General features: G+C 42.8%; 1 protein-coding gene across 1 annotated transcript in view; it reads right to left on the bottom strand.

Annotated features, from left to right (window-relative positions):
- The window catches only part of thada (THADA armadillo repeat containing), a 334,005-nt gene that overhangs the window by 289,440 nt on the left and 20,306 nt on the right, over window positions 1-24,259 (bottom strand). Inside the window, exons 11-18 of the mRNA XM_055639660.1 lie at window positions 18,251-18,405; window positions 14,226-14,381; window positions 13,966-14,097; window positions 10,367-10,490; window positions 9,602-9,753; window positions 6,358-6,598; window positions 2,658-2,793; window positions 1,546-1,682 (exon numbers count right to left, since the gene is read on the bottom strand). Of these exons, the coding sequence (XP_055495635.1) occupies window positions 1,546-1,682; window positions 2,658-2,793; window positions 6,358-6,598; window positions 9,602-9,753; window positions 10,367-10,490; window positions 13,966-14,097; window positions 14,226-14,381; window positions 18,251-18,405 (1,233 nt within the window). The remainder of the gene's footprint in view (window positions 1-1,545; window positions 1,683-2,657; window positions 2,794-6,357; window positions 6,599-9,601; window positions 9,754-10,366; window positions 10,491-13,965; window positions 14,098-14,225; window positions 14,382-18,250; window positions 18,406-24,259) is intronic.

The raw sequence follows: 24,259 nt of genomic DNA, 5'->3' as shown, positions 1-24,259 counted from the left end.
AGACTATTTTGCAGCCTTCCGCAGCATGATCAGTCGAATCAATAAACCTTTCCTGCAAAAACCCCTGAGCATGCGATGGCACATTGCATGAGAAGGAAGCATAAATAGCACTCAAAAATCATAACTACTAGTTCTGACTTTAAAAAGTTATATTCACGGATTTTGATTTTCTCAATGTTAACTCAAAATTGAGATCTTAAAAACAAGAATTATTTAAATCATTAGAGTTTTTCACGGTGTCAAAACAGAGGGCAGCACGGTGGCGCATCGGTAGAGTTGAAGCCTTACAGCGCTTGTAGCGCCAGAGACCCGGGTTCGATCACATCTACGGGTGCTGTCTGTACGTAGTTTGTACGTTCTCCCCGTGACCTGCGTGGGTTTTCTCCGAGATCTTCGGTTTCCTCCCACACACCAATGACGTACAGGTTTATAGGTAAATTGGCTTGGCAAATGTAAAAATTGTCCCGAGTGTGTGTAGGATACTGTTAATATGTGGGGATCGCTGGTCGCCGCGGGCACAGACCCGGTGGGCCGAATGGCCTGTTTCCGCGCTGTATCTCTAAACTAAACAAAAACAACATCTGCCTTACTTTCAATTTCAGGGGTGGCACAGTGTCACAGTGGTAGAGCTGCTGCCTTACAGCAGCAGAGACCCGGTTTTCTCCAGGTGCTAGTTAGGGTAGTTAATCAGAGGGTAGTTAATGATTGAATGGATGAATAAGTTTATTGGCTAAGTATGTACACATACAAGGAATTTGCCTCGGTGCTCCGCTCGCAAGTATCAACACGACATACAGTAAACCATCAAGAATAAAACATAAAACATTAAAACATTAAGAAAAAAACATTATTGTTTAAACATGTGAATACAATGAAATACCAGAACAAAAGGAGGCTATCTGTGGAGCTCATTGCCACAGAGTGCTGTGGAGCCCAAGTGAGTAGATATTTTTAAGGGTGAGGTAGACAAATTCTTGATTAGAACAGGTGTCAAGGGTTACGGGGAGAAAGCAGGAAAATAGGATTAAGAGGCAGAGAACAGCCATGATTGAATGGCGGACTAGACTCGATGGACCGAATGGCCTAATTCTAACTTGTGCTGCAGTTTCCTCCCATACTCCAAAGACGTACAGGTTTGTAGGTCAATTGGCTTTGGTAAAATTGTAAATTGTCCCTAGTGTGCAGGATAGTGTTAGTGCGCGGGGTGATCATTAACTAGCGTGGACTCCGTAGGCTGGAGGGCCTGTTTCTGCGCTGGAACTCTAAAGTCCCATGTAATCATTATTTGTCAGACAAAAACACGTTAGCTCGGTTTACCTGTCCTTGGTAAATTATTTGTATTTTGCTGCTCAATGGCATCACTGCAACTAGATGCAGAAGGTTTCCCCTGACACCTGACTAAATCTACACTGGGAACAGCAAAAAATCACTATATCTAGTGGGCAGGGTTTATAAGGGCAGCTGTAAGTACTGATGGTTTGCCACTGACTAGCAATGTTAATGTGTTGCACTGAGCTTCTTCCTGTATTAACTGCAATAGCTTACCGAGATCTGCGTCCATTGGAATTAGCCCTTCTGGTGAGGAGCTCTGACAAATAGGAGACACCACTGTCGACAGATGAAAGGCCATTGAAATCAGCCCTTCTACAACCTGCCGCCATTCTGCTATTTTTGTGACGGACCTGGAAAAAAAATTGAAATGCACGATTACTGTTTACAGAATAGCTGCCTTTCATAAACAATCAAGCCATGAGCGGTTTGTGAGTATTTAAGGATTTAGTCAGCTAATAGTGTTGGTACATGTTCACATCTGCCCATTATAAGAGTGTCCAAATATTAACTTGAGCTCTCTACAACTCATACTTTAAAGTAAATTACAAAAAGCACATGTATCATATAAATGACAAATAGTTATATGATGCACTGGTAGCATTCCTCCATTCGGCTGTTGATTGGGTTTGCTACAACTAGAGGACCAGGCACCACCTACCACATGACATCAATGTAAGGATGTAGCTTTATGTCTGTCTGCCTTGCCTTTAATGGTCACAAAGGGTGACCAAGTTAATATTTGGCTCAACTTGGGACACAATAGGGATGTTGTAAATTCACCACATTTGGCACACAAGTAGTAAGCTTGGCTAGATATGAGCAGTTACAAAAATCAAGTTGACATAACAGTTCCACTGAAGTAGCAAATCTTCCATTGTGTGAAGCAACAAGTCAGAGGTCACACAATTTTATTCATGACCATTTATTGAAGTTGAACACTTTAAATTGCGTTTTTTTTAAATTTGATGTGGAAAGTGGGTGGGGATGTGGGGGGGGGGGGGGGGGGGGGCAAGGGAACGACAAGAAAGAAGAAAGATACTTGGTTAATTACCCATTTATTTTGCATTGCCTCTCAGTGGTATATAATAGGGACATCCTAACAAGGCTATATAGTGTAGGACTGTAGTTCATGGTACACTATAAATGCTATCACACCACCACCTGCAGTTTTTAAAGTTATCATTGCTAAGCAGATTTTGAAAATGTCAGCAGTTACCAAAGGACATAAATCTGATGTAAGATTTTTTAAATATAGATAGATATATATATATATTTGGAAATAGAATGTGACAACCCAGCAGGTACTCATAAACAAGATGACCTACTTCAGAGAGAGTTGTTGCAGAGTTCCAATGATGCAATGTACTCTTCCATATAAGGGGTTGGAGGCTGCCGCGTGCACCAGAGATTTTGCAGCCTGTCTGATCTCATCTGACAAACAGTTCACCAGGTACTTAATAACTGTAAAGTTAGAGGAGAAAATTTAATGCAGATTACATTTTTAAAAATTAATAAATAACCCATTATACTAATTCAAAAGTCATTTCCATTCTGCATAAAAGTGCTTGAATGTTTCTGTACATTTGGTTGATCCACAATGGATTTCCCAAAACTCTTTTCATGATTCTGTTCTTGCATTTCTGAAATACTTCTGTACATTGCAGAACCTTAGCACTGATATACGAGGTAAGATTTTGCTTTAAATGATCATTAAGAAGAGAATTCAAATGCTGCCAAAAATGTGCAGCCGCATTCCTCACGAGGAACATTCACTAAATTAAACAGCCACTATCGCTGGAGTTAGAACATTTCAAAAATCATTTATGACCATTTTCCCCAAATGATTAAAATAACTTGCTGGTAAAAGTGTACTGTTGGGTTCTGTTTTTTGTCACTGTTTATAGAGCTTGTCTCCGTGATAAGCCATCCATTGAGCTCCAGACTGTAACTTCAGAAGTAAGAGCTAATCAGCATTAGAGCAGCAGTCTGGTCAAGATAATATAACTGCTCCAAGTGGCAAAAACAGAAACACAGCAAAATAGTAACGCAACCAGGGTGTGTCACGTGAATGAAAGCTCAATATCAACGAGTATGATCGTGGAGCTGCTGTCTCACAGCGCCAGAGACCAGAGTTCGATCCTAACTTCGGGCGCTGTCTGTGTGGAGTTTCCATGTTCTCCCTGTGGTCGCCTGGGTTTCCTCTGGGTGCTCTGGTTTAGTCTCACATCCTACAGATGTGGGTCTGTAGGCTAATTACCCTGTGTAAATTGTTGCTAGTGTGGAGGAAGTGGATGGGAAAATGGGATAACATAGAACTAGTGTTAACAAGTGATCAATTGTCAGTGTGAACCAGGTGGACTACAATGCCTGTTTCCATGCTGCATCTTTCAATCAAAGATAGACTACAAAATGTTGGAGTAACTCAGCGGGACAGGCAGCATCTCTGGACAGGAGGAATGGGTGACATTTCGGGTTGAGACCCTTCTTCAGACTGAGGGGAGAGGGTGACACAGAGATATGGAAGTGCAAGGTGTGGAAACGACACAACATAGGGGATGGAGATCAAGAAAAATGTAGAATAGATCATTGTTAGCTAGGAGAAGTTACAAGGAAGAATACAAAGATAACATTTAATCAGGGGGACAGTCAGACTGGTTGGAGAACTAGGAAGGGGGATGGATGGAGAGAGAGGGACAGCAAGGGTTACTTGATGTTAGGCATGTCAATATTCATACTGCTGGAGTGCAAGCTGCCCAAGCAAAATATGAGGTGCTGTTCCTCACTTCTTCTGAGGCTCGATCAATTCAATCAATCAGATATAAAGCACATTTACAAGGGAGTACAGATACTCACCATTGAGCAATCATTTTGTTTCCTAGAGCATAGGAGACTGAGGGGTGACCTTATAGAGGTTTATAAAATAACGTGCACAAATAAGGCAAATAGCCAGTCTTTTCCCCAGGGTAGGAGAGTCTAAAACTAGAGACACAGGCATCGTGCACATTCGGAGTGGCGGCGCGGCTCTGGCTGCAGCGGCTTACCGGCGGTCCCGTTGTCTTTGTGCAACCATGGTGTTTATTTGTTTGGTTAGTTTAGTTTTTTATCAACGAGTATGTTTCGTGGGGCTGGGGTCTCACAGGGGGGGGGAGTTGAAACAGTTTGCGATCCTAACCTTCGGGCGGGGTCTGTACGACCTTTCCATGTTCTCCCCTTGGTCTGCCTCTCCTCTGCGCTGAGGCCTAAATGGAGTCTCACATCCTAAAGAGGGTCTGTAGGCAGAGCACCCTGTCAGGAATTGTTGCTGAGTGTGGAGGAAGTGGATGGGTGGTGGGATCAACATAGAAGAGGTTGGGAAGTGATCAATGAGGAGGCCAACCCCGAGGGTGGAACGAGGCTGTTTCCATGCTGCATCTTTCAATCAAAGATAGCACGGGAAATGTGCGAGTAACTCAGCAGGACAGGCAGCATCTCTGGACAGGAGGAATGGGTGAATTCGGGGGCAGACCCTTCTTCAGACTGAGGGAGAGGGTGACACAGAAGATAAGGGCGGCCAAGGTGGGGGAAACGACACGCCAAAGTCGGGGGATGGAGATCAAGGGGAGGTGTAGAATAGTCATTGTTAGCTAGGAGAAGTTACAAGGAAGAATACAGCGATAGTATTTAATCAGGGGGGTGGTCAGGGACGGTTGGAGAAACTAGGGAGGGGGATGGATGGAGAGAGAGGGGCAAGGGTTACTTGAAGTTAGGCATTTCTCAAGGATTCATACTGCGGGTGCTGCAAGCACCCCAAGCAAAATATTTGAGGTGCTGTTCTTCACTTCTTCTGAGGGGGGATCAATTCAATCAATCAGATATAAAGCAAGAGACAAGGGAGTACAGACTCACCATTGAGCAATCATTTTGTGAGGAGAGCATAGGAGGACTCACTGTGGTGACCTTATAGAGTTTTATTGTATTGTATATGTGACAAATAAGCAAATAGCCAGTTCTTTTTCCCCAGGGTAGGAGAGTCAATAAAAGAGACACAGGCTAAAGGTGAAAAGGGAAAGATTGAAGGACCTAAGAGGCAACCTTTTCACTGAGAGGGTGACGTGTACAGGAACCAAGCTGCCAGAGGAAGTCGGCACCTGCATTGTTTGGCACTGATCTATTGCAGGCCCATGTACCTTTCTTTTTCCTCATGGTCTGGCTTTGAAGGTGGGTTGCAATTCCTGGAGGGACAGACTTGTTACTTCTTTCAACAGCACTGTAGGCTGTCACAGAATTGGAAAAGAAGGTGAATAAAAAATGTGCATTATCAGAAATGAAAGTCTGGCCATCCTATCCCTGACTCCTTGGTGCCACTGAAGGCTTGGTTTCCCTGCAAGATGTTTAGGATCATGACTATATAGCTTGAGACAGGCTGTGTTTGGACAAGCACTGCACCCAAGGACTATCCCCTTCATCATGTTAAAAATTATGGAATCATTCCTTGAAGGCACTGCAGCAGGATGGTTCCCAGGGTAAGGTGTTTGAAGCTCTGCAGACACCCAAACATAATTGCTCCTGCTCTATCTACATTCCCAGTCTTAAGATTTAACATTAGCATGCAAAATGCATGACCACATTGTACAACAGTTCTAATCATTCCAATCCAAGATCTGCCATTGACAACCTTTCCTAATATTTTCATCCAGCCACACCCGTAACACTGCTGAATCCCCTCAGAAGTGGGAGGCCGCAAGGTTATTTTGTGGACGTAGATTATATAAAACATGGAAGCAGATAATAACACCCCTGTACCCAAATCCCAACGTCCATCAACAGGCAACTGAGGAGCACCCACTACTCTTATCACCAGAGTTTAAGGAGATGTCAAACTATTGTAAATATGCATTCAAATTATTAAGCAGTGCAGGAAATGCTTCACAAGATAGCAAGAACAATAAACATTGGTCATCTGCGCAATGCAAAAGCAAGAAATTGAAGAATATCAAGGCTGGATTTTACCAGAAACAATGAGTTGAATTGTAGATCAGCACTGACCTTCTAAAATATTGGTCTCTACAGTTTCCTTATCTGGTTGCTTTCCATCAGCCTTGCTGAGGCCATCAAATTGGTCATCAGTCATTTGTTGTTTGGAAGAACAAGCGTGAAGAGCTAGCAGGAAACCCTTCTGCTGTACCAGTAGGGTAAAGAGGTAGGAAGCAGTAACGCAGTCATAAGGTTTCGTGCTGGTCGACAAGTCCAAAGCTGCCTGCAAAAGTGTGTGCAGTTTCTCACCGTCCTGCAAGATGGAGGAACATGAGCAGCATTTAATTAACTACTCCAGCCATAAGGCAAAGCCATAGTAATCACTTAAAACGACACCATATCTAATGCTGTTGAGTATGAATGTTTCGGACAGGATAATCAAATACACGTTTGATCTAAATTAAACGTTTGTGGCACTAATGTTTGCACACAAGATCCAAGACCAACTTGATACGAGAACCAACACGGAGATCAGAAGATACAGACAAAATGCTGAAATAACCCAGTGGGTTAGGCAGCACTTCTGCAGAAAAGGAATAGGTGGCGTTTTAGGTCAGGACCTTTCTTCAGACTGGTTCCTATTCCTTTTCTCCAGAGATGCTGCCTGATCCGCTGAGTTACTCCAGTGTCTATGTTCAGTGTAAACGAGCATCTGCAGATCCTTCCTACACACCGAGATCAGAAGTATGTCAGAAGTGAGAGTCTGTGGAAATTCTATAGCTGAATAATGCTAATAACCTGGGTCAGGAGTTAATTAACAGTTCATCGGTGGGTCATGTTGCCAGGATTTGAATGTTGTAGTAATATCAGTTGTACATGTTGAATTCAAAGGAAGTGGATAACCCAACAAAAAAACTACCGAGATCAACTGCATGCTATTTGCTACGTCACTAAAGTGAAATATGCCAGATTTTGTTAAAAACAATGATACATGTGTATAGTGACCAGCAAATAAGACATATCTCATAAGCCATGCATCAGTAAGTTTCTGGCTGAGCTGCTTTAGACATTCAGTGTGGAAACTGGTTCTTCAGCCCATCCCATACACTATCACTATCCTGTACATTATGGACAATCAACAATTTGACCAAAGCCAATTAAGGAGTTTGTACGTTCTTCCTGTGATCGTGTGGGTTTTCCCCATGTTTCCTCCCATATGTCGGTTTCCTCCCACATTCCAAAGGTTTGTAAGGTAATTGGCTTAGGTAAAAGTGTTGATTGTCCGTAATGTACAGGATAGCGATAGTGTACGGGATGATCGCTGGTCAGTGTAGACTGGGTGAGGTGAAAGACCAGTTTCCACGCTGAATTTGTAAACTCCCCACAGTAGGGAGTTTGTACATTCTTCCTGTGACCGTGTGGGTTTCCCCCAGATGCTTCAGTTTCCTCCCATATTCCAAAGGTTTGACCAAGGATTGGTCTGCATAGACAAGCCAAGGATCACTGGTCTTAATGACCACAATACCATCACAACTGTGGAGTCCTTTAAGTTCCTCGGAACCATCATCTCCAGGGATCTTAAATTGGGGGCCACCATCGACTCCACAAGGAGTCAAAAGGGCCCAACAGAGGATGTACTTCCTGCAGCAGCTGAGGAAATACAACCCGCCACAGGCAATTATGGTCCAGTTTTACACGACCATCATAGAGTCTGTCCTCACCTTTTCCATCAGGTCTGGTTTAGCTCAGCCATCAAGCATGACATCCAGAGTCTGCAGCACATCGTTCGATCAGGCGAGAAATCTTTTGGCTGCAACCTTCCCCCCATTGACGAACTGTACACTGCAAGGGCCAGGAAGCGAGTGGATAAGATCATCTCTGACCCCTCTCACCCTGGCCACAAACTCTTTGAAGCCCTTCCCTCTGGGAGGCAACTCGGGACTATCAAAGCCGTCACAGCCAGACATAAAAACAGCTTCTTCCCACGAACAGTAGCTCTACTCAACAGCCAAAAGTCTGTAGCCTCTTTTTACTCTGGTACTTTATTTTCACGTTTCAATTATAATGTTATATTTTTAAATTGTCTGCTGTATATCGTGTTTTTGTCCTTTTGCGAGCAAAGCACCAAGGCAAATTCCTTGTATGCATACATACTTAGCCAATCATTTTTTTTAATTTTAATTCATTAATTATTCATACAACATTCATGGTCAGGATCGAACCCAAGTCTCTGGCGCTGTTAGGCAGCAACTCTGACGCTGGCTGCACCACTGTGCCACCCTTTGCTGTCATTGTGATTTGCATGGAGATATTTAATTTGGATACTAATTATCCAGAAAACTATTACCAAACAATGCAAGTACTCTTAAACATTGTTAATGGACATATTCTCATTCAAGTTGTGGATTATTTCAGGAGATCTTGAGAAAATGGTAAATGTATGGATTTGAGTATAGGAGCAGGGAGGTTCTACTGCAGTTGTACAGAGTCTTGGCGAGACCACACCTGGAGTATTGCGTACAATTTTGGTCTCCTAATCTGAGGAAAGACATTCTTGCCATAGAGGGAGTACAGAGAAGGTTCACCAGACTGATTCCTGGGATGTCAGGACTTTCATATGAAGAAAGACAGGATAGACACGGCTTGTACTCGCTAGAATTTAGAAGATTGAGGGGGGATCTTATAGAAACGTACAAAATTCTTAAGGGGTTGGACAGGCTAGATGCAGGAAGATTGTTCCCGATGTTGGGGAAGTCCAGATCAAGGGGTCATAGTTTAAGGATAAGGGGGAAATCTTTTAGGACCAAGATGAGGAAAACATTTTTCACACAGAGAGTGGTGAATCTCTGGAATTCTCCGCCACAGAAGGTAGTTAAGGCCAGTTCATTGGCTATATTTAAGAGGGAGTTAGATGTGGCCCTTGTGGCTAAAGGGATCAGGGGGTATGGAGAGAAGGCAGGTACAGGATAGTGAGTTGGATGATCAGCCATGATCATATTCCATCTTTTTTTTCAGGACCTATCAAGAAAGTTAGCAACATAGAAAGGAAAATTAAGAACAAATTCTCAGTCATTTCCTTTTTCTAATTCTGTTAAAATCATTTGCTTTGGGTCGTGCTGTCTCACTGCAATGTTATCAGTTCACTTTTCATGACGTACATTGCAACATTCAAGTGTGATTGATGAGACAGGTTACAAGAAATAAAACCACAATTGACCTAGGCCAGATATATACTATATACCTATGCGCACACAGATATAAATACATAAATGTATATATAGCAAGAACAACCAAAGTTTTTCTTTATGTTTACTACCTGCAGTCCAAAAAGCGTTGCTGGAAGTTTCCTCATAAGATCGTAGGCTAATAATTTAACTTCCTCGAAGGTGCTATTCAAACACCCTAACAAAGCATCAGAATAGGCAGGCTGCATGGCATCAGTTATTTGTATCACTCTGTAAGTTTGACCTGTCAAAAAGCAGTATGGAATAAAGTGCAGTTATTAAAGTTTCTACAAGGTTCATTTTAAAAATACGATTGCTGTTTTGCATCGATAATTTGCGGTACACTGTATACTTAACGCACCTCACAATTCAGGGTCAAAACAGAATTACAATACTATTAGTATAGATTTTAATGCCACATATTAATAGATTTGTTCATATAGTGTGTAATGGGATCTTCAGAGGTGATAAAAGAATTTCACCAAAATCATGTTCAAATTATGCAGGGATGGTTAAATATTCAATGACTTTCGACAGCAAAAGATGTTGTGGTAGAGCATTGGTTCACGAGGACAAAGAGGTGTAGGTGGATTTCATTTGGTAAAATTTGCGTTAAACGTTATTTTGAAATTAAGAGGAGCATCACCAGAAAGGAAAGAGTCGCGTACAATACATCAACACATAAAATAAAAGAAACAGGTTGGCTTGCAGTTTAGTGGGGACACACTACAATAAACAAAGGGAGTTGTCAAAACAAGGAGAGAAAGATGAGTGTGAATACACCATGATAAATGAAGGCAGTTCTTATGGGCAAAACAAGGAACGAAAGATGAGTGAGTGGGGAAAAAAAAAATTACCCTCTGCATCGTCAGAAAGTTCAGCAATTATTCCCAAAAGACTCAAGACAATGAAATTGCTCGGATAGGAAGCACCTGGAAACAGAGCTTGGAATAATCGTTCACACACCCACATCAAAAAATCCTGAAATACAAAAAGTATTTGCATGAAAACTGAACTGATCCTATATTTCAATAATACTTTTGTCATTATAATAATTTTAATACGCACGAGTTACAATAATAATTATTAATCTCAGTCAGCCTTGTTGTGATTATGGCAGTTTGACAATATTCTTTATTTCTACTGCAAAACAAAGGAGCAAACATTAAGGTACAGGTGCACAACCTTTTATCCGAAAGCCTTGGGACCAGACACTTGTCGGATTTCGGACTTTTTCGGATTTCAGAATGGAAGATTTTTAGCGTAGATTAGGTAGATTAGGTAGCGCGGGCGGTTTGAAAAGTCTGGAGCAGCTGCCTCCTCCCCGGAGACCGGGAGAATCATTGCATAAATGTTAGTCAGTTAGTTTGGAGGGATTTTATGTGGTGGTGGTGGTGTAGGGGTGAAGGGGGAAACTTTAATTCTTAGTCCCCTACCTACCTGGTCGGCGACTCCCAACCTCGCGGAGCTGGGGGCTCCGTCCGGCCGCGGGCGGCGCCGGTTGTAGCTCCGACCCCGGCAACTCTACCCCTGGCTGCGAGGCGCTCCAAATCCAGCGCGGCCCGCGGCCGGACGTCCCAGCTCCGCGAATGTCGGGAGTCGGCGACGTCGCAGCGCTGGGATACCAGCGGGGAGCGAGCAATGCCTTACCGGGTCGCCGTGCGGCAAGCTCCGGAGCGCTGTGGCCGCCTTCTTCCAACATTCGCGGAGCGTCGCTGGATTTGGAGCCGCGGAGCTGGGGGCTCCGTCCGGCCGCGGGCGGCGCCGGTTGTAGCTCCGACCCCGGCAACTCTACCCCTGGCTGCACGGCTCCAAATCCAGCGATGCTCCGCGATGTTGTGTGTCGGTGGCCACAGCGCTCCGGAGCTTGCCGCACGGCGACCCGGTAAGGCATTGCCCGCTCCCCGCTGGTATCCCAGCGCTGCGACGCCGCCGACTCCCGACATTCGCGGAGCTGGGGCGTCCGGCCGCGGGCCGCGCTGGATTTGGAGCGCCTCGCAGCCAGGGGTAGAGTTGCCGGGGTCGGAGCTACAACCTGCGCCGCCCGCGGCCCCACCGGCCACAGCGCTGCGGAGCTTACTGCACAGCGACCCGGTAAGGCATTGACCGCTCCCCGCCTCTCCGACCAGGTAGGGGACTAAGAATTAAAGTTTACCCCTTCAACCCCCTTCACATAAAAGCCCTCCAAACTAACTGACTAACATTTAAGCAATGATTTACAGATGTTTAAGCGTCTCCCGGTCTCCAGGGAGGAGGCAGCAGCTACAGTAGTACAGACCTGGGTTGACCGTGGGTCGTTTTGGGTCAGGTTTGGCGCCAAACGCGAGCTTTGGTGCGCAGACGACATCTGGAAAAAATGGCCGGTTTTCGGAGCTTTTCGGTTTCTGGAACACCGGATAAAAGGTTGTGCACCTGTATCACAAATGCTCTGAGGAATCCAGAATGAGACATTATGTAGCATGAAGGAGGCCCCATCAGTGCCAGTTAAAGGGATCATCAACCATGTACAAGTTAGTCAGCAAGTGATGATGAACCTCATCTACCGCATCCGCTGCTCTAGATACCAGCTGATTTACATCGGTGAGACTAAGCGGAGGTTGGGCGATCGTTTCGCCGAATACCTCCGCTCAGTCCGCAAGAACCTACCTGAACTCCCGGTGGCTCAGCACTTCAACTCCCCCTCACATTCCCAATCCAACCTCTCTGTCCTGGGTCTCCTCCATTGCCAGAGCAACACCGGAAATTGGAGGAACAGCACCTCATATTCCGCCTGGGTAGCCTGCGTCCGGCGGGCATGAACATTGAATTCTCCCAATTTTGCTAACCCTTGCTGTCTCCTCCCCTTCCTTAACCCTCGAGCTGTCTCCTCCCATGCCCCCGCCCTCGGGCTCCTCCTCCTCCCTTTTTCCATCCTTCTACTCCCACCCCCCATCAGTCTGAAGAAGGGTTTCGGCCCGAAACGTCACCTATTTCCTTCGCTCCATAGATGTTGCTGCACCCGCTGAGTTTCTCCAGCATTTTTGTGTACCTTCGATTTTCCAGCACCTGCAGTTCCTTCTTGAACACAAGTGATGATGAACTACTGTTGCAACCGTGCATATCTTCATTACTTTCCAAGATAGACACAAAATGCTGGAGTAAATCAGCGAGACAGGCAGCATATCTGGAGAGAATGAATGGGTGATGTTTCGGGTCGAGACCCTTCTTCAGACTATTATCATTGTTATGCTTATCACCTGTCGAAAGACGATTTACCAAATTCAAAGCTTCTGTGCAAATTTGTTTAAGTAAAACTCTGCTAATGCAGCATATTTGGGACATTAGTGATGTGGACAAGTGGATTTTCCAGACTATCAGATGATATTTTAATATTACTCCTCTCCTCTCTCCCAGGATTCTTTCTTCACCCCACAATTAGTCTGAAGGGATAGAAAATAGGCTTGATGAAAGGAAGCAGAGGGTGATGGTGGAAGGTTGTTTTTGAAAGTGGAGGCCAGTGACGAGCTGTGCCTCAGGGTTCAGTGCTGGGTTCATTGCTGTTTGTCATCCAATGATTTGGATAAGAATAGTACGTTTGCAGATGGGCTGAGGAAATGGTTAATGGAGTATCTGTCCAAATATTTTTAAAACGTTGTAATATTACCTGCCTCAACTACCTCCTCCAGCAGCTCATGTCATATACCTACCACCCTTTGTGTAAATAAAGTTGGCCCTCAGATCCCTATTAAATCTTTCCCCTCTTACCTATGTCCTCTCGTTCTTGAGTAAGTTCTTTATTCAATATTTAAGATGAGATCAAGGTATGGATGTATGTCTCTCAAGTGATGATGGTTTTATACTCTCTAGAATTTAGAAGATTGAGAGGGGATTTATAGAAACTTACAAAATTCTTAAGGGGTTGGACAGGCTAGATGCAGGAAGATTGTTCCCGATGTTAGGGAAGTCCAGGACCAGCGGTCACAGCTTAAGGAAACAGGGGAAATCCTTTAAAACCGAGATGGGAAGAACTTTTTTCACACAGAGAGTGGTGGATCTCTGGAACTCTCTGCCACAGAGGGTAGTCGAGGCCAGTTCATTGGGTATGTTTAAGAGGGTGTTAGATGTGGCCCTTGTGGCTAAGGGGCATCAGGGGGTATGGAGAGAAGGCAGGTACGGGATACTGAGTTGGATGATCAGCCATGATCATATTGAATGGCGGTGCAGGCTCGAAGGGCCGAATGGCCTACTCCTGCACCTAATTTCTATGTTTCTATGTTTCAATAATTATACTTTTGTTCTTAAAGTGAACACAGTTATACTGGAAAAAATGTTATTCAAAGAACCAGAAGATTCTTTAAAAAGAGCAATAATCAATGGCACTATTTACACCAATTAAATATTCAATTATAATAGCACACAAACCAATCAATTATTTATTTCTAAGTGTAGAGCTTTTTATTAACTAATTATTCTGTACCTTGTACTGTTGAAGCTGAGTTTCTGGATCCTGATTATTTGCTTTTTCTTCACATCCGCTGTTCTTCTGCCTATTAATTGCCTGAGTTTGTTTATAAAGTATTTGGGAACTGTCCCTTATCCTGTAGAAGAGCTGCATCAAAGATTGTTGAAAGAGGCAAGTTATATTTAAATATCAAGAATGTATTTAAAATACTTGAAACAAATTCCATACCGCGGCAATGTTGTGAGAAGGTGAAAGGAGAATCAAAACTGGCTGACCTTTCTCATTACCCACACAATCTTCTGCCTTATGGCAGGAAACTGACTGTTCAGGTTATACGGAAGGAAGAATTTTACCAAGTCCATCTCTCGCTGAGATACCATCTCTGTAGTGCGGTTTGTCTCACATATCAAACCCAAGGCATCTAAACGGACCTGTAAACAGAATGGGATGTGTTTTGTAACTTTGTTATTTCCGAGTTCCTCTTAATACTGTGCCTTTCATTGTCACAAAAGCTGCTACCTTCATTTCACCTACATTGACCAGCACTTGATATGTGCCCATTATACAATTCAAAAGCAAAACAGGGAAGTGCAATGTGAGCTGCAGCCAATTCTGTGCCATCCTCAAGCATTTTCATCCCTTCTCACAGTGAAGCCAAAATAATCAGTAGTCTAAGCAACATTGATACGTAGTAATTAGAAAATGTAAGTCACAATACTTATTTCCAAACTACAATTTATTTTTGTTTAGCTATTGCCAGCTAAGAAAAATTGAGAGTTAACTATTGGAACCATAAAAATGCAAACCTCTCTTCCTGCCAATAATATTACTTAGGAGTTTTGATAACTGATGCCACCTTACGAAAGTATAAAGGATGTTTTGAAGAGGTTTCATTAAAAGGCTATGACAGATTAGTAAATAGTACAGACAATTATAAATGAGCATGCTTTTTGCGCAACAGCATTGTTGTCTAGATATTGCCTGCAAGATACTTTTGATGTGACAGTTCAATTCCTACCCGGCAATATAAGAATTTACAGTTGGGAAAACAGTACGATACCATAGAACTTTATTTATCCCAGGAGGGAAATTGATGGAGGGGAATAGATTGAGGGAAAAACTAACCTAATAAACCTGGAATTGGAAAAAAAAGAATCAGCAATGGTAACTATGCAATCGTGGATCATTGTGACAACATATTTGATTTATCAAAGGCCTCTAGCCTTTGACGGAATCAAGGGATATGGGGAGAAAGCAGAAACAGGGTACTGATTTTGGATGATTAGCCATGATCATATTGAATGGCGATGCTGACTCAAAGGGCCAAATGGCCTACTCCTGCACCTAGTTTGTATGTTTCGATGACTATAGAAATGGAGGCAACATTAAAACATATATTTTGTGTTGTTTTCACCAGAGAGAACTCAAATAATGCAGTGGCAGTGTTGGAGAATCTTACTCATTCATTAGTAATGAAATGGTACACAGCAGCTTAATGGGATTAGGAGATAATAAATTATCTGTGCCTGATGGTCAGCGATGTTTAATAAAATATGTCCCAGCAATAAGGATGGATTTATTTTGATCTTCCAACAATCTCTAAATTGAAGAGTGGCTTCTGGGACTGGAGGTTAACAAAGGGACCTAAACTAACGCTGCAAAGCCAGCTTGAAATGAGCATTATAAAGAAGGTAGGGACTGCAAAATAAGAAAGACCACTTAAGAAAGGTTGAGTAAAAAAGTCACTGCTGGATTACAGTGTGGAAAAATATGAAGTCATTTGCTTGGAAGGAAAGAAGGAAAACTAGTATTTTTTTCCTCCAAAGGATGCTGGGTTTCAAAGAGCCAACCGAGTGATCACCCTAGTGCACAAATCAAAGAAAATTAACAGACATTCAGCAAATGATCAGGAAAGCATATGGGATGCTTGCTTATATTTAAGGTTGGTGCAAGCATGGTATTGATTTACTATTGTCATGTGTACCTAGACTCATGCAGCGTGGAAACAGGCCCTTTGTCCAAACTTGCCCACATTGACCAACATGCCCCATCTATACTAGTCCTACCTGCATGCTTTTGGCCTATATCCCTCTAAACCTACCCAATCCATGTACCTGCCTAAGATAACCTTTTAGATACAGTGAAAAACAGTTCTGTGTAATATGCAAGAAAATCATAGTGTACAAAAAGGTTTGCTGCAACTAAATGAGATTACACCCAGGGTACTCTGTACACATTGATCACGTAACCCGAGAAAGGGCTTACTTCACCTAGATGGAGTGTTCTGAAAGTTCTTTGGTTTGAACAGAGATCATATTATGTTGGCTCTTAGAACCCAATGAGAGCATCGTTCTTTGAGGAGAGTTTGTGTTAAATTAGTCTATGTTTGCTGCAGTTTGGAAGATATGATATTAAAATACAGAATTCAGATATTGAATACTTTGAATCTAGCAGGGCAGAGGTAGTCTAAATCTTGGAGTCAATGTCCCTATATTAGGAATTGGCATTTGAACGATAGAGTAAATATACCATGACAGGATCACTATTTTATCAAATTTTCTTTAGGGTTATGGATACTCAATAAATAGTGTGCCTAAAACTCTGAGCGATTGTTGTTTTAGGCACAAAGTGAATCAAGGGTTAAAGAAAATCTAGGATTAAATTATTAAGACAGGAAACTGGAGTGATGGCTAACAAAGTACTAAAAGAAGAAATGACATACTTTGTAATCTTTCCTTCACCTCTTCCTCCAAAGCAGTCTACAACAACGATTATTTGTTTATGTTACAATGCTTTAATGCAGGACACCACCTTGTTGGTTTGCAAGGAGCAAAGTGGGGCAAATGAGATTTAAATTTTTTTTTTAACACATATATATGATGCAGAGCTGCCAAGTTTTGTCAGAGCATTTCAGTATTCTAGTACCTGAAAAAAGTATTTTGCCGAGGAAATCAGTATTTTTACGCGGTACCATTTTGCTTAAAAAAGTTATTTTTTATGTGCAGTCATACCCATGTAAGAGTACAAGAATGTATAACTTTGCTACAAATTGACATCTCTTCTACGCACCTTACTTGACAGTGTATTCATTGCCATCTCTTTGTATACTGCTGTTTGAATGGCTGCTTCCTGCTTTTAGCACTAGATGATGATGTAGAAGCCTTTTTTGAAGCCTCCCTCTCCCTCCCTCGTTCACTCTCTCTCTCTCCCTTTCTTCATCCCTCCCTCTCTCTCCCCCTTTCCCTCCCACCCACATTCTCTCTTCCTCCATCTCTCCTCCTTCCTTTTTTTTTCTCCCTCCCTCTCTTATTCCTTTCCACCCTCTCTCTCCCTCTCTCCTTCACCCTCTCTCCCTCCCTCCTTCCCCTCTCCATCCTCTCCCTCTCTCCACCCCTCCCTGAGCCCACCCACCATTCTGTAAAATCAAGGCCAATCCCAATGTAACTGCAATCCCACTGGTAACATTTCACCACTAGGCTGATCTGGAATTCTACCACTGCCTGAAAAATAATAAAAGGGTCAACTACCACTGAGAAAGAGAATTCCAAAGACTCATTGTTATACGAGAATTTTCCTGAACAGTCTGTGACCCATAGCGCTGTGGCCATAGCGCTATGTGTAAAGCCCATAGTTCTATGTGTAAAGCCCATATCGCTCCAGCTGGTAGCGTTATTTTTAGAACCCATAGCGCTGTTGCCGACAGCTCTTCATTTAAATTCCCACGCATTAAACTGACAGCGTTGTTTAAACCTGGAGCAGGACAGGCAGCCTGGAGAGAAGGAATGGGTGATGTTTCTGGTCGAGAACCTTCTTCAGACTGAACTGAATTCCGTATTTAAAATCCGTATTTAACAACACAAAACTGTACATCCATATTCTAATTGCATTTCTGTACAAAATATGGAAAATCCGTACTTCTTGGCAGCTCTGCATGATGTAATGGAACCTCTGAGGGGAACTTACAATCAGTAAAGCATAAAACATTCAAGTACTCTTCTTTTAATTATACATATTAGAACTGTCAACCACCTGGACATCAGCCGCCAACATGTATCATCTATTAGAACATACAACAGAACAGCACAGGCAGAGACCCCTCAGCCCACAATATCTGTGCTGAACATAATGCCAAGTTGAACCAATCTCTGTCTGCACGCGATTCATACCCCTCAACTCCCTGCATATCCATGTGACTCGGTGGACGAAGAGCCTGTTTCCATGTTGTAGCTCTAAATTAAACTAAACGTCGGCTGTTTAATCCAAGATCCCCAAAAAATAGTTTTCAGATTGTTGTTCATACCTGTTCATGTTTGTGAACCAAAGCCTGTTTTATCAGGCTGACAGGTATCAGCTGGTCCCATGTAGATTTATCCTCAGTACTCCAGAGTCCCTGAGCTCGAGCTGTTCTCAGGCAGGTCATCAATGCTCCGAGAGCACCTCTACAGCTGAGGGCACCTAAAGGAAACAAACCAAGCAATCTGCTTAATGGCATGAAGACTCATCAATCAAACCAGTTTGGGGAAAGTTGAAAGGAAAAAAAGTTGGACATTATAAAATAAATATTCCTCATGCGAAACATGTCACTATTTAATTGACTATTAGGACATTCAAAAGATACAATCCCTCTTTTAAGAACAGGCACATTGAGATCACATGGTATCAACAAAGAATGTGAAAACATCTCTCACAAAATGGGGAAACCAGGTCGGTGAATAACAGCCCAAATTGTTTCAGTCTACTTCTATCTTTGTTTATGATGTAAGAAGTCATTCAGCCCACCAAGTATCTGCTGACTCTCAGACCAATACCATGAGTCCCTTGTACCCATTTAGTTTAGTTTAGTGATACAGCATGGAAACAGGGCCTCCGACCCACCAGATCCGCATCAACCAGCAATCACCCATATAGTAGTTATGCACCCAGAGAAAATCCATGCAGCCACAGGGAAAAAGTTCAAACTCCAAACAAACAGGACCCATGACCAGGATTGAACCCGGGTCTCTGGCACTGCAAGGCAGCAACTCTACAGCTGTGCCACGGTGCTACTACTTGTTTTCTAGCGACCTATTTTCTTACAATCTATTTTCTCTCACATCCCCCTCTAATTCTCCTATTACCCACCTACAACAAGAGCAATTTAGCAGCCAATTTATTATGGGGGAACAAGGAAACGGCAGACAAGTTGAACAGGTACTTTGGATCCGTCTTCATTAAGGAAGACACAAACAATCTCCCTAACGTACTAGTGGCCAGAGGATCTAGGGTGACAGAAGAACTGAAGGAAATTCACATTAGGCAGGAAATGGTGGGACTGAAGGCTGATAAATCCCCAGGGCCTGATGGTCTGCATCCCAGGGTACTTAAGGAAGTGGCTATAGAAATTGTGGATGCATTGGTGATAATTTTCCAATGTTCTATATATTCAGGATCAGTTCTTGTGGATTGGAGGGTAGCTAATGTTATCCCACTTTTTAAGAAATGCAGGAGAGAGAAAACAGGGAATTACAGACCAGTTAGCCTGACATCGGTGGTGGGGAAGATGCTGAAGTCAATTATAAAAGATGAAATAGCCGCACATTTGGATAGCAGTAACAGTTGGGCCGAGTCAGCATGGATTTATGAAGGGGAAATCAGCTTGACTAATCTTCTCGAATTTTTTGAGGATGTAACTAGGAAAATGGACAAGGGAGAGCCAGTGCATGTAGAGTACCTAGACTTTCAGAAAGTATTTGATAAGGCCCCACATAGGAGATTAGTGGGCAAAATTAGAGCCACATGGTATGGTGGTAGGGTACTGACATGGATAGAAAATTGGTTGGCAGACAGGAAACAAAGAGTAGGGATTAACGGGTCCCTTTCAGACTAGTGGGGTACCGCAAAGCTCGCCTGGAATATTGTGTTCAGTTTTGATCTCCAAATTTAAGGAAGGATATTCTTGCTGGGACCGCAGCTATTTACAATGTACATCAATGATTTAGATGAAGGGATTCAAAGTAACATTAGCAAATTTGCAGATGATACAAAGCTGGGTGGCAGTGTGAACTGTGAGGAGGATGCTATAAGGATGCAGGGTGACTTGGACAGTTGCGTGAGTGGGCAGATGCATGGCAGATGCCGTTTAATGTGGATAAATGTGAGGTTATCCACTTTGCTGGCAAAAACAGGAAGGCAGATTATTATCTGAATGGTGTCAAGTTCGGAAAAGAAGAAGTACAAAGATATCTGGGGGTCCTTGTTCGTCAGTCACTGAAAGTAAGCATGCAGGTAATGCAGGCAGTGAAGAAAGCTAATGGCATGTTGGCCTTCATAACAAAAGGAGTTGAGTAAAGGAGCAAAGAGGTCCTCTGCAGTTGTACAGGGCCCTAGTGAAACCACACCTGGAGTACTTGTGCAGTTTTGGTCTCCAAATTTGAGGAAGGACATTCTTAATATTGAGGGGATGCAGCATAGGTTCACGAGGTTAATTCCCGGGATGGCGGGACTGCGTATTGTTGAAAGAATGGAGAGAATGGGCTTGTATACACTGGAATCTAGAAGGATGAAAGGAGATCTTAGTGAATCATATAAGTTTAAGAATAAGGGGTAGGCCATTTAGAACGGAGATGAGGAAACACTTTTTCACCCAGGGAGATGTGAATCTATGGAATTCTCTGCCTCAGAACGCAGTGGAGGCCAATTCTCTGGATGCTTTCATGAGAGTTAGGTAGAGCTCTCAACGATAGCGGAGTCAGGGGATATGGTGAGAAGGCCGGAACGGGGTACTGAATGTGGATGATCAGCCATGATCACAGTGAATGGTGGTGCTGGCTCGAAGGGCCGAATGGCCTACTCCTGCACCTATTGTCTAATTAACCTACCAAATCATACATATTGTGGGATGAAACTAAATAACAGAGAGCATATCCATGCAGGGAACAGGGAGAAGGCACAAATGCCACTAGAAATCAGAATCAAACATGCATTCTTTCCACAATCATCCCACACAAATTGTAATGTGCACCATCTGCAAAATACACTGCAGTTACTCACCCAGACTACTCTGGCAGCACCTCCTAAGCCCCCAATACCACTAAGGAGGATAAGGGCAGTGTGCATGGGAACACCACTAGCTGAATGTCTCTTTCCAACCTACACATCATTCTGGAACTATATTGCCACTCCTTCATTGTCAGTGAATCTAAATCCTGGAACTCCCTTCCTAAAAATGCTTTGGAGATACCTTGACCAAATAAAAAGACTTCTGAAGTTCAAAAAGATGGGGCAAGACAAATAGGAATGGGCATTAAATGCTGAACCTTCCTGCCACACACTAACACAGATCTTTTATATTTTTTTAATATAGGAAAAGCCGATGAAGACAGTATCTATGTTATGGTTTTGAAGTCATTTAAAAAAAAAAGAAAAATTGATCAATTAACAGAATTGCAAAAATGATTATAAAACACACTGGTTATCACTATGGAGCATGTGAAAGTAAAGCATGTGGAGATGTATAAATCATTTGTTTTTTTCCTGGGCAGGAATATTGTTTGAAGAGAAACAATAAAGAATCTGCATTTTTTAATAACACATTCAATTTGTCCCAAGGTACTTTACAGTCAATAAAGACACATGAAGTACAGCTACTGATGTAATATGCAGGGAAGTGTGACAGCCAACTTACGCACAGGACAAACCCAGAAACAGCAAATAATAGTAAAACAATCTATTTCAGTGCCATAGACCGAGGTATAGGTTTGCCAAGAACAGGGTCATGGAATGTTTTCCACGAGAGCTTGAGTTTTGCATTGCCCTCAGTAGAAGTCTTAGTATAGATCGTCTGTTAGATTGCTGGAGTGAGGCTTAAAATCATGATCGTCGCTTGAGCTGTTCATTTACAAACAAACATTCCCAGCTGTAAAACTAAGTTTTAGTTTTAGAGATACAGTGCGGAAACAGGCCCTTCGGCCCTCCGAGTCCACGCCGTCCAGTGATACCCGCACATTAACACTATCCTTCACAGACTAGGGAAAATGTACATTGATACCAAGCCAATTAACCTACAAACCTGTACGTCTTTGGAGTTTGGGAGGAAACCGAAGATCTCAGAGAAACCCCACGTAGGTCACGGGAAGGTCGTACAAACTCCGCACAGACAGCACCTGTAGTGGGGATCGAACCCGGGTGTCTGGCACTGTAGGCGTTGTAAGGCAGCAATTCTACCGCTGCGCCACCGTGCCACCAGGTGAGTTCAGTTATTTTGCTGCAAAGTTTTAAATATTTATTTCTAACAAGAAATTGCTAATTGCTAATATTCTGTGATGTTACGGGTATTGGTTTATTATTGTCACTTGAAGTGCGATACAGTGATAAACGTGCGTGCTATCGAGTCAAATCATACTCTACACGAGTACAATCAAGCCATACACAAGTGCAACAATTAGTGCAAAGGGAAAAATAGAATTGTGCAGAATATAGCAACACGATAGTGCTACAGTTAAAGAAAAAGGACGCATAAAAAGTACGAAGTGCACAATTACGTAGGGGTTGGGAGATCCTACCAACATTCTGGATTACGGGAGGACCGCTGATCGGTTTGATAACAGCAAGGAAGAAGCGGTTAAGGGGCTGTCCCACTGTGGCGACCTAATTGGCGAGTTTAGAAGAGTTTAGGAGAGTTTGAAAGTGTCATGTTAAAGACCTCCTTCGACAACGCACAAGACTATCTACGACTACCTTCGACTACCGTCGATTACCTACGACTAACATGCCGACCTACTACGACCTACTTCGACTAAACCTACGAGTAAAAAAAAGATCGATTTCTTTCCATGGAGACCTTTTTTTTACTAGCGGGCATTTTCAGCATGTTGAAAAATACGCCGCGACCTACCTGAGGCCTCGAGTACGCGGGGACTACTCTCGAGCATGAAGGAGAGTTACAAAGACCTCCTAGGACCTCGTATCAACCATGCTGCGAGTATGAGTCGAGGGCAAACTCTTCTAAACTAGCCAATTAGGTTGCCGCAATGGGACAGCCCCATTTACTGAATAACCAGGGTGAAAATGGCCCTTGGTTATGTTGGCTGCTTTCCCCAAGGCACCATGATCTGCAGATGAAGTTGATGGTGGGGAGGCTGGACTGCGTGATGGGCCAGACTACATGCACAACTCTGCAATTTCTTGTGATCTTGTGCAGGGCCGTTGCCAAATTAAGCTGTGATGCATCTCAATAGAAAGCTTTCTATGGTGCATTTGTGGACCATGGTAAGTCATTGGAGACCTGCCAAACTTCCTTCGTGCTTTGAGGAAATTGAGTCGTCGGTGTGCTTTCATGACCGCATCTTCTATGTGGTGAATTTAACTTTATACATTAATAAAAAAGTTCACCATTTACAAAGGAAGCTTTTATTTAGTTTTGCACTGGAGCACTGTCTTTAAAGTATGTTTTACTCTTTCAAGAAGTTACTAGTCAGAGGAATCAAATTGGATGGATATTAATGAAAGGAAAATGTTAAATTTGTTCATTTTAATACAAACAGCAAGCAAGAAGCTCATGCTGCAATGTAACATTGAAAATGTACTACACAAAAACAACTTATTTTAGCGTGCATGGAGGACAAATGCCCTACCTTTAGATGTAGTCAGGCTAATCCCTTTTCTGGTGGCAAATACCATTTATAATTTAAGTTTGCTTTCTCTTCCCGACCCTGATCAATTGTTCCATACTTCCAGCAATTCTTTATTACAAACCAAGTCCGAGTAGACCTGGTATATGTTTGAAATAAATGGTACTCGGCTATTGAACTTAAAATGTAAATGCAGATAAGGTTTGCACAAAGGGTTAAATAACCAACATTTGTTCAAAGAGATTTTCCGCCCCCTCAAAAAAGTATGTGTTTTATTTCAGGAAAAAAGGTAATGAACAGGTAAATCACGTATAAGTAAAAGGAAATATGCAGCAGAGGACATACGGTTAAGGTGGGGGAAAGGAAGATTTAATAGGAACCCAAGGGTTAACCTTTCTTTTGTTACATAAAGGGCGGTGGGTATATGGAATGAGCTGCAAGTGGAGGTAGTTGAGGCAGATACTAACATTTAATAGTCATTTGACAGGTACATGGATAGGATAGGTTTAGCAGATTATGGGCCAAGCACAGGCAGGTGGGACTAGTGTAGATGGGGCATGTTCTTCGGCATGGACAGTTTTGGGCCGAAGGGCCTGTTTCCATGTTGTATGACACTAAGACGCTGACTAAAAACTTAGTTGGTTAAGCAGCAAACACAGAAAAATTCTATTCATCCAGTCAGTGTAAATATCATCAGCTTT

This window comes from Leucoraja erinacea, chromosome 8 (assembly GCF_028641065.1).
Source record: "Leucoraja erinacea ecotype New England chromosome 8, Leri_hhj_1, whole genome shotgun sequence".
NCBI lineage: Eukaryota > Metazoa > Chordata > Chondrichthyes > Rajiformes > Rajidae > Leucoraja > Leucoraja erinaceus.
This window is presented reverse-complemented; position numbering and strand designations above follow the sequence as displayed.